This window comes from Rutidosis leptorrhynchoides, chromosome 9 (genome assembly GCF_046630445.1).
Source record: "Rutidosis leptorrhynchoides isolate AG116_Rl617_1_P2 chromosome 9, CSIRO_AGI_Rlap_v1, whole genome shotgun sequence".
Classification (NCBI taxonomy): domain Eukaryota; kingdom Viridiplantae; phylum Streptophyta; class Magnoliopsida; order Asterales; family Asteraceae; genus Rutidosis; species Rutidosis leptorrhynchoides.
The window spans coordinates 337749485-337770571 of record NC_092341.1 but is presented as its reverse complement, the minus strand read 5'-3'; the positions used below and the strand labels follow the sequence as shown (position 1 = coordinate 337770571).

General features: G+C 34.7%; 1 protein-coding gene across 1 annotated transcript; it reads left to right on the top strand.

Moving 5' to 3' along the window:
• Nucleotides 1-7725: 7725 nt before the first annotated feature.
• LOC139869095 (uncharacterized) lies at nucleotides 7726-8316 on the top strand. The gene has a single exon (XM_071857420.1). The coding sequence runs from the start codon at nucleotides 7726-7728 to the stop codon at nucleotides 8314-8316; it is 591 nt and encodes a 196-aa protein (XP_071713521.1).
• The last annotated feature ends 12771 nt before the right edge of the window (nucleotides 8317-21087 follow it).

Sequence of the window (21087 nt, the reverse complement as noted above, 5' to 3'; positions counted from 1 at the left end):
AACTTATGGGCTACTTGATTCATTTTGGGCTAAATGTAATGACAATTTGCAGTTTTTGGAAATAAATGTCGGAAATGAACCAACTTCCAAGTCGTAACTCGTAAACTGCATTTTTTATTTTTTTGTAAAATTTAAGCTAAAGTATTTTATATAATTTATAACATGATTTTGCAACGTATATACACGTAATAACGCTCAAATTCACGATTTTATTTATTAGAGAATATCACGCTATAGCCTACAGCCAAAACAAGGATATGTTTTTCTTAAGTAACACACACCTATTAAATATTCTATGACGGGACACGAACTCACAACCTCAATTTTGATAAGTTACCTCGATATCGCTAGACCAGAAACCTCAAAGTTAGTATTAGTGGTTTTATTAATTAGTTATCTTATTTACGATGATTATTTCTAAATTACATTATATGGTGTCAATAAGTCTCTTCATCTTAATTTAGCTAATTTTTAATAAAATCGAGCAATCTTATCAGGCGACTACATATTTTTGAATTTATCTAAGTATAGCCATAAGGAATATACTTAATAAACTATTTAAGCATTAATAAAAGTACATTGAAGTTAGTAGGTAATTATTTGGAGTGATTTTTAATAATGTACAAGTTTAAAAGTTTAAAGACAACTCTCAAGACTATTTAAGAAAATCCAATTTTTATATATGAATTACGCAAGATTGATATTACCATTTGTAATTATAGTGACATTAGAAGTAGTACTTGAAGTGATATAACATGAAGTAATAAAAAGTATTTATGATTCGAATGGAGGTCTTTTTACTGATTCGGTTCATAATAATATGTCCTACTCGGCAGTGGCATCTTTGAACGTAGGCAAGATAGGAGATCGCCTAGGGCCCATTATTTTTGAAAGGTCCAAATTTTTTAATATATAGTATATAGTTAAGTAAATAAAAATAATGTGTTCAATGAATTTAATTAAAAAAAATAGTAAGTTAACTTCTGAGTATTAGTCTATATAATTTTAGGGTATTTTTTTCCCTCTTTTCAAGCACATTTCTCAAGCCCACACATCTTTACTCATGTTTATCAAAGAGCTGATAAACGACTTTGCTTCTAAAAATGCTAGGAGAGTAGTTTTATTTAACTAATACGGAGTAGTTTAGTTATAGTTTAAGGACAAATATTTTGAGTATATAAAATACTTTGATACGCATGTCTTGAGAACTTTTTTCGTATTGGTAAATTTTAATATTTTTTTTTCTGTATTTAAAATTTTAACGTGTACAAGGGTCCATTTTTATTTTCACCTTGGGCCTTCGAATTGTTTAGACGGCCCTACTACTCGGGTACTTGGAACAATATTGCAGTTGCAGGTGGTTTCATTGAAAGTTGCAGTCCCTTTTAAAAGCTCATTCATCAAAAAAAATCGGAGATGGTGGTGCAACACTTTTCTGGGAAGACGATTGGCTCAATACCGGGAAATTACGCCTCTGTTTCCGTAGAATTTACAGGCTTGAAATTGATAATTTAGCCACGGTTGAGGATCGTATAGCACACGGCGTACCAGCATGGAATTGGAGTCGAGAACCAACAATAAGAACGATTTGTGAATTGTCCAGTTTTTCCGAATTATCGATGAACGTTAGTCTGGATCACAACCGAAAGGATACATGGCGTTGGGGCCTATCTACTACCGGAGTTTTTGCAGTGAATAACTTAGCTTGTAATATTGATCAAAAAACAATCGAGGTAATTGCAGGTGGGTCCCTAACTTTGCGAAATAAATTGGTTTCAAAGAAGGTCGAAATCTTCACTTGGAGGGCACGTAAGAAAAAACTACCTACGAGAATTGAGTTGGATAAAAGAGGGAACGACTTGCATAGTGTTCGGTGTCCGATATGCGACGACGATTTAATCGGTTGAACACTCTCTATACTCGTGTAAAAATGCACAAGAAATATGGAATAGGGTATTTGATTGATGGAACTTGGGACAAACTTTTGCAACATCATCAGCCGTCTTGCTGCAAGATATCGAGATCAACGGGTCCCCAAAGTTCGGGTCACAACTATGGCAAGAAACTCGTTGGATTTGTGCGTATTTGATTTGGAAAAACCGAAACAACATGTTATTCAGTAATTAATGTCGGAATTCCCCGGTTGCTCTAAATGAGATACAATCAATATCCTTGGAGTGACTTTCACAAAGATCGAAAGGAAGAAAATTTGATTGGCAAACTTAGCTCACCAATCCCGCTTTTTATTTGTACATAGCATAACATGTAGTTTGTTTAGTCGGGATGCACCCTTTGCATCTCTTGGTATCTTGTTCGTGTTCTTTTGTGGAGGCCTGTAGCCTAATTTGTTTCTTTCTCTCGTGTTTTCGTGATAATAAATTTGCCTTTCCAAAAAAATATAAACGTTAAAAAAATAGTACGTACTATCACATGTATATGATACTAAGACCTTGCCAACAGATCATCATTTCATGTTCGAATATTGGGGCGTGGAAGGTGTTCACATGGCCTAAAATTAAAAATAGTCAAAACTACGTAGCTCAACATCATATACATAGGTCCATTTAATTTTATATTACATTTTCTACAACAGTTACTTTGATTGATGATAATATTCATGACATTTTTTTAAGGATTATTGAATTTATTATCATTTTATATGAAACGTTTCATTTATATTGTGATATATTGTGACAATAACGTAGTCGAGAGCTTCTTGAACATTAATAGTTCAAACGAAGCTGACTTATACCTCGATATAACGTATTTATTTGTATGTGAAAGAGTGAAGGAATAACGTAGATGTATCGAGAATATTAAAACTCATGAAATTCTTGCGGATGAGCAGATCCGCTAACTAAAGGTCTACCACCCTATTTATGAGTCAAGTCGCTAAATGGGGGTTTTATTTGAGACCTTACGTAATGTTGAAATTAGTGTATAATTTCATGATAACGTTTAATTATAACACAAGCGCATTAAGTTAATATCCTTCACTATAATGTTTATTATGTCTATTATTACTTCAATTGTGCACACTTATGTTTCAATTATAGACAAACTTATTTATGTACCACATTATGCTCTTGTCATTTCGGCTTGAAGAGATCATACATTTTATATTAGTACACCACCAACAACAACAAAACCCAATACCACATAAGTGGTGTATGGGGGAGGTGAGATGTAGACAATCATTCCCCTATCCGAAAATAAAGACAAGTCATTTCTCTATCCAGAGTGAAAACACTCTCAAAAGTAAAGAAAGTCATCCCTCTCTCTATTCGGCGGATAGAGAGATTGCTTTCGAGTGGACCTCCGGCCAATAAGTAGGAAAAAGTTTTTATAAAAATAAAATAAGATTTAAAAATAAAATAAGATTTAAAAATAAAATTGAGAGGCCATGAAAAATGGTAAAATCAAATTTCCATCGTTTTTAATCCTGCCTGAATTTTAATTTTGGCTCTAAGAGTCAGTTAAGTCGTCAATAAATCATACATTTTATATTGGTACCATTAGTATAATTGATGGGGGTTCCGTGTCAAATGCGACACGTGTGGCTGTGTCTTTTTGCTCTGGTACTATATGAAATTATGATAATTAAGATAAACTTGGCCAACTTAAATTAGTTTATCTACAAATGGTTATTCGGTCGAGTGGAAGAATGTTAGAAAATATTCGTACAACTATTACGAGCTTTTGACCATTTCTCATTTTACACCTTTTAAGTATGTCATAATGATATAATGTACCCTTAACTAATATTATAGTTATTTGATGAAAATAACTATAATAACAGTATATAAATATTAGAGTTGTGGTTTTCTGAATATTATCAAATCACGCTATTTCTCTCTGATTATCAAGAACACCATTATTCAAGAGAATAAGAAATCCCTCCATCGGATTATTGATATTACTTCAGGAATTGATTAACCCTAACGAATTATGATTTCATCGTTGATTGTCTACAATCAAGTAAGTATTCTTTCATGTCACGGTCCATTAAATTGAGTATCGTTTCTTAAATAGATAATAAAGTAAAATAAAATACAGTAATAAAATTAGATTAGAAGTTAAATCGGCTTATTGAGGCAAGTCATGAGATTGACTTACTGAGGCAAATCATCTAGGGCCCCGTTTGTTTTTTTTCCTTGTTAAGTCCTTTTGTCTGAATATATATATATATGAACGTATGAAAAAATTAATTGACGAATAAATAATTATTGTTTGTTTTTAGGCTGAAGAAGCGTCTGAATTAAATTTACTAATTTAACCTTATAGGCGGGTAGTTTATATAGTAGTTTTTAGAAACTGAGGACTTAAATGGAAAGTCATAATACTTTTGATTTTTAAATTAAGACGTGTCTTATTTATTAAGTAAAAAACAAACACATCTTAATAGTTTTTCATATTAAGTTCCATTGTATTAAGTCAACCAAGTGCAAAACAAACATGACCTAGGTTTGTGATACATGTATGATCAATATCATTGTTAGTTTTTAACTGCAACATATGTAAAATACCCTTATTTATTTTACTAATTTTATCTTATGAGAATGTTAAATTTACATATAGTTGGCTTTGCGTTTTCATTATGAGTATTTGATTATCATATCTTGAAATCGTAAAAAATTAAATAATCATATTTGGTAAGTTAAGATTTAAAATCAATTGTTTGCAATTTAAGAGACTTAAAACGTGAAAATGAAAAGACCGGTAACTTCATACTGGAGCAAAACGTGATTATCTAATTATTTGATTCTTTCACTTTCTACATATTTCTCCCACTATATTTACATGTTAATTTTTAAAATAATCAAATTTTGCCAAACATCTAAGAAACCGATTATCAAATTATTGAGTTGTCAAACATCATAATCAAATCCAAACAACATTGATGTAGAATTACCGCTGGTTATTTAATTCAAATGATCTAAAACGCATAATAAATTTTTAAAACGTAAATTCAAACACCCCTTCAAACATATCATATACAGAGTATAACTTTTGTTTTTTAATTAATATTTAAATTTTAATAAAAAAATTAGTATTAAAAAGTAATATTCATACTACATTACTATATTAACCATTAGACAAAAATAATAAATAGTAACCAGGGTCATTTTCGTCTTTTCACTTTTTTTTTACTTCCATTTTTCAAATAAAGCCCCCAACTTTGTTCAAAAAATAAAACCGACCCCCCAAACAGGGGGTAAAGTGTCAAATAACTATTTTCATAAAAAATCTTAACTAAACTCCACCCAAATATTCAACGAGTCATATCTTCTCGCTCGCAACGAGTTAAATTTTTCCGACAACATCGTTAAACTCGAAATAATTTTAGGAACACAATGTCACTAACTATAGGCAACACGGACGCTTTTTAAAAAACGATAAATATTTGAGGTAGTTTTCATACACGTTGATTTTGCGTTAAATTTTTAAAAGTCGACAATTCCATAGCGAAACGCGGAGATGTAAAATAACATTTAATTCTTTGACGGGTTATACCTTTTAGTTCGACTCGGGTTGCACTTCAACGACATAATCGTTAGTCACGAAATAATTTTACAAACTAAACACAATAAAATACATTGAAAATCGAACCCACAGCGCGAAGCGAGGGTTCGATAACTAGTTACAACTAATTTAATTGAGAATTTTAAACGTTTAAATTATATTTTGTTTTCACATATATAAAATCTCACTTTTTCCACAAAGTTCGACAATCTCATATTTGATTTTATTGGCTTTAGGAAAATGAAAGATGGAATAAACTTTGAACCATATGACCCTTTGAAGCCCAACGACGATAGCACTTTCGAGACTCCGAATGATTCCATCAAACGCACTCGGTTGCACTTTGACGGTGATGAAGATGAAAACAATCGACGTGATGCAGAGGAGACAGAAACCCCAGAAGGGAACGTAAGTCAGCTCAAACCCATCGACGGCGAGGAAGCCATACACTTCCTGGCAAAGGGAGGGTTCGTTTTACCCTCACTCATGTCCAAAGGTGGCGAAAGGTCCACCGGCATGTCTAAAGCTCAACAACGTAGCTCTACACGTTCAGTGTCGGAGACCGATAAGAGTTCTGGCAAAACCAGGGAGGAGGCCCGTAACGATTTGATTCAGAACTTGATCCTGGCTGCATTGGAATCCATGAGTGCCCAAGTCGAACAGCCAAGCGTGGCGGACAACATGCTGAATACCTGGTACGCCATGATGGGTGGACACAAAGTGCAACGGCAATTTGAAGTTTTCGCGACGTCGGAAAAGTTCACTCGAGAAATAGCTACTCATCCGCTACCATGTGTCCTCACCACCACCCTCACGCTAGGGATGTATGACAGCAGCACGGATCCGGAAGACTTTTTGCAACAATTTGAACACGCTGTAAAGACGCAGCATTGGGACAACCCAACGGCATGCCACATGTTCCCGAGACAACTTCAGTCCGTCGCGAGGGAGTGGTTCGCCAAACTACCCGCTTTGAGTATCACCAGCTTCACAGACCTTAGGATCAAGTTCGTGCAACGCTTCCAGAACTTTAAACGCACAGAATTGACTCACTTGGATGCGCATAGCATCAAAATGAGGCCACGCGAGCCTCTGATGAATTTTACCACCCGCTTCACGGAGGAATGCCAGAAAATTCTAGATTTGCCGGAGTCGCAGCAAATTTCTGCATACATCATGGGGATCTGTCAAGTTCGGCATTTATCCCTGGTAAAAACGATGCGGCGTAAGTTACCAAAAACGTATGTCGATGCAGTAAAGATGGTAAGAGATTATGTGCGATCAGAGGAATTCGCTGACGCTGCCATCGACGAACACATGTCAACGGACCGTAACTATAAAGATGACAAAGCTAAAGGTAAAGGACACGCCAACAGCAAGTATAAGGGCAGCGGCGGTAGTAGCGGCTGCAACTACGGATGCTCTAGTCATAATTCTAGTGACCGCCGCAACTATCACCCGTATGAACGGTACAGTTCTAAGAGATTGTCACCTGAAGAGGAAAGCTTGATAAAGTCGTTATCCAAAACTCCAAAGGAAATTTTGGCAACGGAAGGGGTAAGCAAACATTTCCCGCCACCGAAACTAATGCAGCCGCGCTTCGCGGTGAACGAAAATAAGTGGTGCATTTTTCAAGAGGATAAAGGTCACGAGGTCGACGATTGCAGAGAACTTAACAAAGTGATAATCGAAAGGTTAAAGTTGGGTGAGATTGATCACCTCAAACCATCGAGTGTCAACACTCCCAGCACGAAAAAGTTTGCTTGGCAATGAGGAAAAGATAAGCCTCCAGAAAAGCACATCCACATAATACAGATGTGGCACGCCGGTCACATCCGAAAAGCCGAAGTGTCGGAAGAATGGGCATGCGCCCCGATCACATTTCCCGCTTTTTGGCGAGTGTGCCCTACTGACATACCTGTTACGATAACTGCGACGGTAGGACGCTGCAAGGTTTCTAGAATTTATGTCGACACGGGTAGCGCAGTTGACGTCTTATACGAACATTGTTTCTTGAAATTACCCCAAGACGTACAGGATAAGTTGAAGCCACCACTACATCCCGTCGCGGGGTTCATAGGTGAAACTACTTGGCCTCTCGGTAGGGTAAGTATTGACGTTACGCTGGAAGAAAATGTAAAACGTCGAACGGTGGCTCTGAACTTCGTGGTTGTTAGAAGTCAGTCAAGGTAGTACATCATTATGGGACGGGAAGCACTTTGTGAGTTTGGTACGATTGTATCCACTGTACATGGAATGGTGAAATTCCCAACACCCCTAGGTGTTGCCACTGTTTTTTCAGACCGGTTACCGATTGTAGGTCAAGTTGAGTCATCACAGCAACCGGCGGCGCCCATCGAAAAGGGAGGAAACGTTGTTATCAATCACTCTTTTCTGAAAAAAGTTATACAGATTGGGAGCACATTATCCAACGAGACGAAAAGCGCATTATGCGAACTTTTAGCAAACAACGCTGACGTGTTCGCGTGGCAAGAATCAGACATGACAGGGGTGTCGTGTACTGTCGCGGGACACTGTCTAAATGCCAACCCCAGCCTGACCCCGGTGAGGCAGAAGAAACGAGGTATGGCCCCGAAACGTAGCATTTTTCTCAAAAACGAGGTGGAGAAACTGGTACAAGCTGACAAACTAAGGGAAGTCAAGTACCAGACGCGGGTTGCTAATCCGGTACTGGTCAAAAAGGCGAACGAGTTGTGGAGAATGTGTGTAGATTTCAAAGATATCAACAAAGCTTGTCCCAAGGACAATTATCCATTGCCAGAAATTGACTAGAAGGTTGAATCATTGGCAGGTTTTCGCTTCAAGTGTTTCCTCGATGCGTATAAAGGTTATCACCAAATCTAAGTGGCGGAACATGACGAGGATAAAATAGAGTTTCATACAGATTAAGGTATTTTCTGCTATAAGAAGATGCCTTTCGGGTTGAAAAACGCAGGCGCAACGTATCAAAGGGTGATAGACGCCACGTTCAAAGGACAAATCGGTCAAAATGTTGAAGCATACGTTGATGACATTGTGATCAAGAGTCACACCGAAGCGGACCTTTTGAAGGACATCCAGGAGATGTTTGACTCCTTGAGAAAAATCAATATGAAGCTAAATTCGGAGAAGTGTAGTTTTGGATTTGAAGAAGGGAAATTCTTGGGACACGTTGTCACGACGTGTGGCATTAGGGCAAACCCCAAGAAAATCCAAGTCATTGATGAAATGACTGCGCCAAGAACGAAGAAAGAGGTGCAGAGCCTGAATGGCAAGCTTGCGGCATTGTCCAGGTTCCTGTCCAAGGCAGCAGAAAGATCGTTACCATTCTTCAAAGTGTTGAAGGAAAGCGTTGGCCGGAACTTTAACTGGACGCCCGAAGCCGAACAGGCTGTTCAAGAAATGAAGGCACTAATCAGAACATTGCCGACACTCACCGCTCCGGTGACGGGTAAAGTAGTCGTTCCAACTTACTTTTTTTCTTTCAAGTTCCATTGTAAAATGAATATTTTGACGTTAACATATCAAGCTTTCAGGAGAAACTTTTACAATTTACCTGGCGGTGGGAACCGAAGCGATCAGCTCGGTACTCATCTCGGAGAGAGGCGGCACGCAGATGCCCGTTTATTTTGTTAGAAAAGTGCTGCAAAACGGCGAAGTCAACTATAAGCCAATTGAGAAACTCATTTTTGCATTAGTTCATACCGCGAGGCGGTTAAGACGATACTTCCAGGCGCACCCGATGCTGGTGTGTGAAGATCCGTCCAAATCCATTTGGACGAATACATCATTCATCGATTTCACAGTGAGGTACTGACCTCTACATGATACGTTTTGTAAACATTACATTCTTTTGAAAAGGCACACCATAAATGAATATCTAATTCCAAGGTTTTTGATGTTCGATGATTTCTACATATAGACAATCACCATAATTAATAGTTTACAATACTACATTCATTGATAATGCAGTCAAAATAAGATACATGGTGATGATTTTGTGAATGCAACGTTTTCTCGAATAAAGCATGTATGACTCCATGCACATAGCTTGTGTAATATATAAGCAAACAGCGAAAGACTTCTAGGAACCTGAGAATAAACATGCTTAAAAGTGTCAACACAAAGGTTGGTGAGTTCATAGTTTTAATGTTGCGCATAATCTGTATATAAAGGTGGATCACAAGATTTCATTTGTTTCATCCAGAAACGTTTATCAAAATATTCTACAAGATTGAGCACCCTGGTAACTAAGCTTTAACGTTATAATAAGTACCCCTGTTTTAACATACATGCAACCAACATGTACAATACACGCAATCCAACGTGTACTAAACTCAAATAGCATACGTCTGTTTTATAGTTCAGGCTAGGGTTTCTATACCTGGAACAGACGGGGATGTCAAGCCCTATGGATCCATATACAACTATTCGTGCCCACCAGTTCTTATAACCGGCAGTTACTAGTTACCAAAGCTAAGGGATTTTCGGTTCAAACTCGGTGTAGAATTTAGTATGTACTTGTATCCATTGTGTTTAAAATAAAGTTCATGTATTCTCAGCCCAAAAATATAGATTGCAAAAGCAATTAAAAAGGGAGTAAATGAAACTCACCTTAGCAGCACATAAGGTCATTAACCGAAATGTGACCGAAACTCGAAAAGCAAAATAATCGTAGATCTCAACCTAGAGAACATATGTTGGTCAATACATGTCTAACAAGCTAGGTCGGGTCATAGTGTATCACAATCCTAATGCTCGAGACCGATATGCAAAATTTAACAAAAGTCATCTCAAAAGTCAATCTGACCCAATATGGTCTTTAAATCTATACATGTTTATTATCTTAGTATAAGTCTTGATAATTGAACGAATTTATAGTTTATCAAACTCAAAATATTATTTATTTCAAGAGCTATATTATATTTGAATTATCATGGCAATCTAAAATATTTTATTATTTCACATAGCTTTCCAATACTTGTAAAATCCGATTATAGTGTTTATAAAGCTTTAAAACATGATAAGACAGTCAACTTTGACAATTATTCAACAAAGCGAGACGTGCCTTATATAGAAATTTATTTACTCGATTAGTAATATCTAAAAATCCAATTTATCAATCTCTTAGACAAGTTGTTTAAATATTAATTTACAGTTTTAAACACAATTTCAATTAACGTCAAACATAATTCAATTGACCATATCTTTTAATCCGTTCATCGAAATCACGCGATTTCTAAATGAAAAGTTAATAATTTTTCGCCAACTTTTCAAAAACATGCATATCCTATACTTTATATAAGTAGCATATGTATCAAATTCGTGATTCATCATAAACTATCTAACGACAAAATTAAAGCATACAAGCATGCATAAACATATATACTCGAGCACTAGACATTGATACACTATTAATATATAAAAGATAAGATATGAATGCTCACGTATCAATATTGTGATTCAATATTGTAGGAAAGTACGTAGACGCAACGGAGATGATAAACACTAGGTTTGACTTGCGAACAATACCCATGATCATTACCCATAACCTCCATAGGTATAACCTCTATCCCGTTCGAAAAGCTTGTTTTGAAATCGTTTGGACATAACCTCGTCGTAGTATTTTATGTATAATACTAATAATAATACACATACAAATACTACTAATAATAATAAGATTAATACTAATATTAATTTTAATAATAATAATAATAATAATAATAATAATAATAATAATAATAATAATATAAATAATAATAATAATAATAATAATAATATAGATATGAGTGTTTGTGTAAGAATCCAGAAATCGATCGAATTTATAAAGAGTACCTGACCCAGACTACCATGCGATCGCATGGCTATCTAGGCTATTTCCCATGCGATCGTATGGGATGGCTTTTACAGCTCATGTTGTTTTGTTGTTTTGCTTGTCGACATAATTAAATAAATATATAATATATATAATTTATATTAATTAATTATATATTTTATTATATTCTCGTGCCTAGTTAACTTGTAATTTTGGTTTCGATGTCTTGTACGTTTACGTTCGACTTATGTCCCGGTTCCGGTTTTTAGAACGTTCTTTCGTACGCTTAGAAAACTTGTACTTTACGTTTCGTGATTCGTACCTTTGTCAAAATATAGTCTTAAATTATCAATAAACTATATTAATCAAAGTGTATCTTGAACTTTCGAGTGTTTTGGTCATTTGCTTCTATAAATTAACGTCTTAATATATAATAATATTATTTTAAATCAAAACGTTTTATATCTAGGTTAATATTATATTTTTATAACATTTGTAAAATATACATACATTTTCATTTTGAAATAGTGTTTTACTGTAGCAAAATGATTTTTACTGTAGCAAATAGTAGTTTTCGAAAACACTGTATCTTTTCGGGTACTGTAGCAATTCGAAAATACTGTAGCAAATTAGTGTTTTACTTGTTCATCTTAAATATTTTAGTTAACTTATCTAAATATCAATCGAATCAATAAACGAATGTTACTATCGTTTACTAAATAACTTGAAATTATATATATATGTATATATCTTTATTTAATATACATGAATCAGTTTTTAAATACACATTGTAAGTTATTTATAATTAATTTTAATAATTAATATTCCAACTTATTGTGTATATATATATATATATATATATATATATATATATATATATATATATATATATATATATATATATATATATTACAAATAGATGTTAGTGAATCGCCGGTCAATAATCAAAGGTTAACTGAATATATAACATTAGTTCAAAAATTTTGAGAATCTATAATACAGACTTTGCTTATCATGTCGAAATCATATAAGGATTAAGTTTTAAATTTGGTCGGAAATTTCCGGGTCATCTCAGTACCTACCCGTTAAAGAAATTTCATCCCGAAATTTGATTGGGACCGTCATGGCTGACAATAAGTATGTTTTTATGACTCATACGAGTTGAAAAGTAGATTTTATCATTATTGACTAATATAGATAAAACAATTCGATTATGTGAAGCGCACGAGTGAAGCTGTCACAAAAGGTTGAAATAGAGATTTAACTTTTGACGTAGTCACGGTGGATTTCCGGATTTCAAGGAATTTAAAGATAATCCTTGAAATCTATAAAAGATTTGATTCTCCGGTAATCAAGGAAATTATGATCCTCTTTGATTAAATGCTGTAATCTGCCTCGATTGCTATGTCTGATATTTCGCTATAAATTGACCTCTTCCGTTTCATTTATTTTCACCACTCCTATAATCTTCTTCCTTATTTCATACATCCCGATAGATTGTAAAAATGCTAAATCCAGTCATGATTCTTGACATTTTCCTAGCTATAGTATCCTTCATTCTTCTTTTTCATCTGCCACGAGAGGAAGTTATTTTCTTCTACTATTACCTTGGGGTTATAATGTTTTTAATTCTCCCGTGTCTTTTCGTTGCAATACGTATTGATATACACGGTCTGTAATTTATGTGTTGTTGTCAAGCTTTATATTTTCCCTTATATTTAGGAGTTCCATGCTTTTGTATTTCCTTCCCGACTTCCAGTCAAGCGAATAATGGTCCAGAATTTGTAGGTATGAAGTTTCGAATGATCATAGTATACAAAGCAGAAAGGAAAGGTAATAGCACGATTTGATTTGTCAAATTAGCAGAATATCCGAAAAAGACTGAATCATCAAGAAAATATTTTCCTGATGTGTTTAGAGGTTAAATAGAATGAAAGAGTTATGTAACATGGTTCATGATGAGGGTATGATCTGTGAATCTTTATCACGTTCCATTAGAAACTCAGCATGACTTACTGTAATATAATCACGTTGATCAAGTGTCATTATATTATACTAACTCGTGCTTCAATTTCCAACACTACTTTAAAAACATTCATATCTTAAATTCGAATCTTTTAGAATTTAGAAACTAAAACAGTTTCCTTTCTGACGTAATATTGTTATTGCGAAGAGAGAAATAATTTCAGATAAGAATAGTTATGAAAATATCTTCAGAAATATTAAGGATATTTATAATGAAAGATACGATGTTATCTTAGAATTTCTAATATCGAAAGGTGATGAAGAATATTTGTCCGCAAAGGTTTAGAGTCAGGAGCAAGGTATTCGTTAATGACTTCAGCAGACACTGAATCATTTGGATTCTTTGAAGGCATGTTTAGTCTTTTTGATTTGTCCACAGCCTCCTTCATGGTTTGCTCAATCAGTTTTTCAGTTCCAAATCTTCTCTTTTTCTGAGCTTTGCCAACACACTATTCTTTATCATCAAACTTTTGGCTGTTAAGGTCGTTTACAGGTTTTGCTGCTTCATCAGCATTTTTCCAAAATTTGGAGAACTAGTTCGCAGTTTAGGGTGTTTGTCAGAAACTTCACATTCGAAGTGTGTAAGTCTAGGAGATAGACGTTATATGTACATATATAACTGTTGGCGTAGAATTGCTGAGAAATTCGAGAATAATGATTGAAGCTTGTTGGTATGACAATTACCGTTACAAGATGCAGATGAGTACATGACAGGGTTTCAATGAATATAATGATTTTTCGGAAAGTTAAAGATCAATGATGTTGCTGGTAAGTTTACTGCTAATGTGGTGGAATATAAACGGTTCCCCGGTAATGATGACGAATGACAAACTTATATATCAAAGTTATAATAAGGCTTATTCGAATGGAAGGTCGATGTTGATTTGCTGGAGATGTGATAAAACTGGCTAATTTTGAAAAGGGATTGCAACGCTATTTTCGGTAATAACAACGCCAATGGATCACAGATCCGTGTTAAACTTCTATTTAGGTTGGTGCCTGACTGTGGATAACATGTGGTTGGATCATCATCTCGATTTTTTCTTAATTGAGATGTTTTCAAGAATCATACAGGGTTTGAGCGCAGATTGTAATCGTCATATGATGTTCTAGAATTTTTAATGATATAATTATTTTTTCTGGGTTTTATGAAAAGGAGTGATGTTCTAGCACAGTTTTGAAGTCAAAGTATAGCTTTAAAAGATGTAGGAATCTAAGAGTGATGATATCGGTTATATCTCAACTTGGATTCTGATATGTTAAAATCAGAATATGTAATTGAATTTGAATGATCATGGTTGTTTTGATTTCTATGAAAGAATATATCTCGTTGTGAAAGTAGTGAGTATAGTTGATGATTTGTTGAATCAGAATCGAAGAATGTAACATATTAATTGTGAGTTTATATATCTCTCGGGTATTACCTACCCGTTAAAATATTCTCACCATTAACAGTTTGTACAAAAGGATTTTTAATTACAATATTTATGAAAATATACCTACATATATATTTTTTTATAGATGTAATCATGGATTTAATGAGTTAACATAATATTAATCTCATCCGGTTTTCGATTAGGACTAGAATATATAATCTCTAAAACTTTAGATATTACATAATCGTCGTAGAATATTTCTTCAATGAAGTTATGAATTAATACTTCATCGTTTGTTGTTGTTGGTATTCCTTGGCATCTAAAGGGCGTATGACGTTGATGCTCGAGGTACAGATTGTGATATTGAGGCATGTGATGCGGACGTTGTTGTTGGTGATGGTGGTAATGGTACTGTTGGTGTTGATGATGGTGGTACTGTTGATGCCGGTGATGCTGCTGGTGCTTGTAACCCTTGCACCATATTCTCTAAAGTCACTACCCGAGCGCGAAGCTCGTTGACTTCTTCTATTACACCGGGGTGATTGTCGGTTCGGACGAGCGGTCGAATAAGATCTAGAATTTGAGATAGTATATAATCATGACGAGATACTCTAGAAATGAGAGAGAAAATGGTATTATGAATAGGTTCGCCAGTAAGTGCTTCAGGTTCCTCGCCAAGAGGGGAATGTGGTGGATGGAAGGGATCACCTTCTTCTTATCTCCAATGATTAAGTAGACTATGAACCCATCCCCAATTCATCCAGAATAGATGATGGCTAATTGGTTGATCCATTCCGGTCACACTGCTTTCGGAGCTCGAGTGGAAATCCATATCGAAATAGCTGTCAGAATCTAAGAAATTTGAACTAGATACAGGATTCATTTTGTGTAATCAAGGAAAAGATTTTTGGAATGAAATAGATTATAGGACTACTTTGGTATTCCTCAATACATAGTTTACATACATATTTATAATACCAGAATCCCATAAGTTATAGAGGATTTTACCGAAGATGTCAGACAAAGTTTACTGTAATAAATATGCCAAGATATGAATTTTGTCTATACACTATCTATGCAATCAATGCAGTAAGACTTGTTTAGACTTAAGATGATAGACAGGTAATTTCTGACAAGAAATGATAAGCAAAAATCGGTAAAAACAAATACGATCATAGTCCAGACTCACTAATGCATCCTAACGATTACCAGTTAAACACACTAATGAAAATTCTGGTTCCCTATGACCTCAAGCTTTGATACCAACTGTGAAGATCCGTCCAAATCTATTTGGACGAATACATCATTCATCGATTTCACAGTGAGGTACTGACCTCTACATGATACGTTTTGTAAACATTGCATTCTTTTGAAAAGGCACACCAAAAATGAATATCTAATTCCAAGGTTTTTGATGTTCAATGATTTCTACATATAGACAATCACCATAATTAGTAGTTTACAATACTACATCCGTTGATAATGCAGTCAAAATAAGATACATGGTGATGATTTTGTGAATGCAACGTTTTCTCGAATAAAGCATGTATGACTCCATGCACATAGCTTGTGTAACATATAAGCAAACAGCGGAAGACTTCTAGGAACCTGAGAATAAACATGCTTAAAAGTGTCAACACAAAGGATGGTGAGTTCATTGTTTTAATGTTGCGCATAATCTGTATATAAAGGTGGATCACAAGATTTCATTTGTTTCATCCAGAAGCGTTTATCAAAATATTCTACAAGATTGAGCACCCTGGTAACTAAGCTTTAACGTTATAATAAGTAACCCTGTTTTAACATACATGCAACCAACATGTACAATACACGCAATCCAACGTGTACTAAACTCAAATAGCATACGTCTGTTTTATAGTTCAGGCTAGGGTTTGCCCTATGGATCCATATACAACTATTCGTGCCCACCAGTTCTTATAACCGGCAGTTACTAGTTACCAAAGCTAAGGGATTTTCGGTTCAAACTCGGTGTAGAATTTAGTATGTACTTGCATCCATTGCGTTTAAAATAAAGTTCAAGTATTCTCAGCCCAAAAATATAGATTGCAAAAGCAATTAAAAAGGTAGTAAATGAAACTCACCTTAGCAGCACATAAGGTCATTCACCGAAATGTGACCGAAACTCGGAAAGCAAAATAATCGTAGATCTCAACCTAGAGAACATATGTTGGTCAATACATGTCTAACAAGCTAGGTCGGGTCATAGTGTATCACAATCCTAATGCTCGAGACCGATATGCAAAAGTTAACAAAAGTCATCTCAAAAGTCAACCTGACCCAATATGGTCTTTAAATCTATACATGTTTATTATCTTAGTATAAGTCTTGATAATTGAACGAATTTATAGTTTATCAAACTCAAAATATTATTTATTTCAAGAGCTATATTATATTTGAATTATCATGGCAATCGAAAATATTTTATTATTTCACATAGCTTTCCAATACTTGTAAAATCAGATTATAGTGTTTATAAAGCTTTAAAACATGATAAAACAGTCAACTTTGACAATTATTCAACAAAGCGAGACGTGCCTTATATAGAAATTTATTTACTCGATTAGTAATATCTAAAAATCCAATTTATAAATCTCATAGACAAGTTGTTTAAATATTAATTTACAGTTTCAAACACAATTTCAATTAACGTCAAACATAATTCAGTTGACCATATCTTTTAATCCGTTCATCGAAATCACGCGATTTCTAAATGAAAAGTTAATAATTTTTCTCCAGCTTTCCAAAAACATGCATATCATATACTTTATATCAGTAGAATATGTATCAAATTCGTGATTCATCATAAACTATCTAACGACAAAATTAAAGCATACAAGCATGCATAAACATATATACTCGAGCACTAGACATGGATACACTATTAATATATAAAAGATAAGATATGAATGCTCACGTATCAATATTATGATTCAATATTGTAGGAAATTACGTAGACGCAACGGAGATGATAAACACTAGGTTTGACTTGCGAACAATACCCACGATCACTACCCATAACCTCCATAGCTATAACCCATAGTTTCCTTAACTCTATCCCGTTCGAATAGCTTGTTTTGAAATCGTTTGGACATAACCTCGTCGTAGTATTTTATGTATAATACTAATAATAATACACATACAAATACTACTACTAATAATAAGATTAATACTAATATTAATCTTTAATAATAATAATAATAATAATAATAATAATAATAATATAAATATTTATAATAATAATAATATAGATATAAGTGTTTGTGTAAGAAGCCGGAAATTGATCGAATTTATAGAGAGTGCCTGACCCAGACTGCCATGCGATCGCATGGCTATCTAGGCCATTTCCCATGCGATCGCATGAGATGGCTTTTACAGCTCATGTTGTTTTGTTGTTTTGCTTGTCAACATAATTAAATAAATATATAATATATATAATTTATATCAATTAATTATATATTATATTATATTCTCGTGCCTAGTTAACTTGTAATTTTGGTTCCGATGTCTTGTACGTTTACGTTCGACTTATGTCCCGGTTTCGGTTTTTAGAATGTTCTTTCGTACGCTTAGAAAACTTGTACTTTACATTTCGTGATTCGTACCTTTGTCAAAATATAGTCTTAAATTATCAATAGACTATATTAATCAAAGTGTATCTTGAACTCTCGAGTGTTTTGGTCATTTGCTTCTATAAATTAAAGTCTTAATATATAATGATATTATTTTAAATCAAAACGTTTTATATCTAGGTTAATATTATATTTTTATAACATTTGTAAAATATACATACATTTTCATTTTGAAATAGTGTTTTACTGTAGCAAAATGATTTTTACTGTAGCAAATAGTAGTTTTCGAAAACACTGTATCTTTTCGGGTACTGTAGCAATTCGAAAATACTGTAGCAAATTAGTGTTTTCATTGTTCATCTTAAATGTTTTAGTTAATTATCTAAATATCAATCGAATCAATAAACGAATGTTACTATCGTTTACTAAATAACTTAAAATTATATATATATATGTATATATCTTTATTTAATATACATGAATCAGTTTTTAAATACACATTGCAAGTTATTTATAATTAATTTTAATAATTAATATTCCAACTTATTTTATATATATATATATATATATATATATATATATATATATATATATATATATATATATATATATATATATATATATATATATATATATATATATATATATATATATTTACAAATAGATGTTCGTGAATCGTCGGTCAATAGTCAAAGGTTAACTGAATATATAACATTAGTTCAAAAATTTTGAGAATCAATAATACAGACTTTGCTTATCTTGTCGAAATCATATAAGGATTAAGTTTTAAATTTGGTCGGAAATTTTCGGGTCGTCACATGGTGTTAACAGATTCGCCTATCAAGCAGGTACGACATGACGATAACGGCCAGGACACTTGGGAGGAATTTACTAACAACTTTTTCATGCAGGTGCTAAAGAAACCAGAGGTCTCTGGCCGGCTGGCTAAGTGGGCAATTGAGCTTGGTGAACACGAAATTAATTACGCCCCCTGTACCGCAGTTAATGGTCAGATCATGGCCGACTTTATGGTTGAATTTATTTGCGCCACGCAATCAACGCCGGTCATTGAAGAAGTGCCTAACATCGTCACGTGGGAACTACTCACCGACGGAGTGTCAAGTACTGATGGCGCAGGTGCAGGATTAATCTTGATAAGTCCAGAAGGGGAGGAACGCGTTGTGTTTTGCGTTCCCCGCCTCCAATAATGAGGCTGAATATGAGGCGCTTCTATCAGGCTTAAGAATTGCTGAAAAGATGGGTATAAATCCCTCAAAGTCTCAGTTGATTCTCAGCTCGTATCGAATCAAATAAACGGGATGTTTGAGGCTAGGGATTCAGCTATGCAGAAATATCTCAAATTGGCGGAAGACATGGCCAACAAATTCGAACGTTTCTCAATCACTCAAGTGCCACGGTCCATGAACAAGAAGGCCGACGCGCTAAGTAAACTTTCCACAAGCGTGTTCAGCCACTTCGCCAAGGACGTTTGGGTGGAAGTCCTGAATCAAAAATCTACTAACGTGGTACAGGTATCGATGCGCTTCGATAACATATACGCTATACGCATAATTATTCTTAAATACAACGCAACCTGACATACTAATTTTCTTGCAACGTAATGTGTTACAGGAAGTCGCTCCTGTTGAGGAGATCGATACTTGGATGAGTCCAATAATCATGTATCTCAAGCACGGTACGCTACCTATTGATAGGGTAGCGGCAAGGAAAATTCGAATGAAAGCACCCTCATACACGCTAAAGGACGGTATCCTGTTTAAAAAATCTTTTACAGAACCGCTATTACGTTGCTTCGGTCCGAACGAGGCGGAAATGATCATAAGAGAAGTACGTGAGGGGACTTGTGGTATGCATGCAAGGTTTAGAACTGTTGTTGGAAAGATATACTTTTGGCCGTCGATGTACCGTGACACTGAAGAGATTATTAAAGCATGCGCTTCTTGCCAACGTCATGCTCCACAAATTCACATGCCGCCACACGAGTTGATACCCGTCACGTCAGCTTAGCCCTTCTACAAATGGGCAATTGATTTGGTGGGTCCGTTCCCGAATGGAAAACACTTGGTTGTTGCAATTGATTTGTTTACCAAGTGGGTTGAAGCCAAACCGTTGAAGAGTATAATGGGAAAACAAATTGTGAATTTTATCTGGGAAGAGATAGTATGCCGTTTCGAGGTACCACACTAAATAGTTAGTGACAATGGCAAGCAGTTTGCTCATGACCCATTTCGCTCTTGGTGCGACAGGCTGAATGTTAAACAAACTTTTAGTTCCGTTACACATTCGCAAGCAAATGGGCAAGTTGAAGTTACCAGCAGAGACATCGTTGCAGGGATTAGAGCAAGGTTGGATACGGATAGGAAGGGTTGGGCCAATGAGCTCCCATAAGTCTTGTGGGCATTCAGAACCACTGTAACAACCCAACCCGTTATCCAACCGATTACGCAAAATATTTTTTTTTCAGTAAGGGTGCGTGGCGCGCACAAGCCATTTCAGCTTCTGCCCGGTTTTGCCATTTTTCGCTTAAAGATCTCCCACTTCCCGACACTTTTAAACTAAATGCTTTTCACAACATTTTATAGTATGTAAAACTAACGGGTTTCAATAATAAAACAAGTTTTACGACATCGGGCCCACATCGGCCGTTTTTCGACTTTCGTACATAATTACAATTTCGACCATATGAGTTTAAGTTCCAAACAAAACTACGAGCATGATGTTTGGGGATAAACTATCC

Excerpts from the sequence above, each read along its gene's own strand:
- LOC139869095 (XM_071857420.1), top strand. The coding sequence starts at position 7,726 with ATGGGACGGGAAGCACTTTGTGAGTTTGGTACGATTGTATCCACTGTA.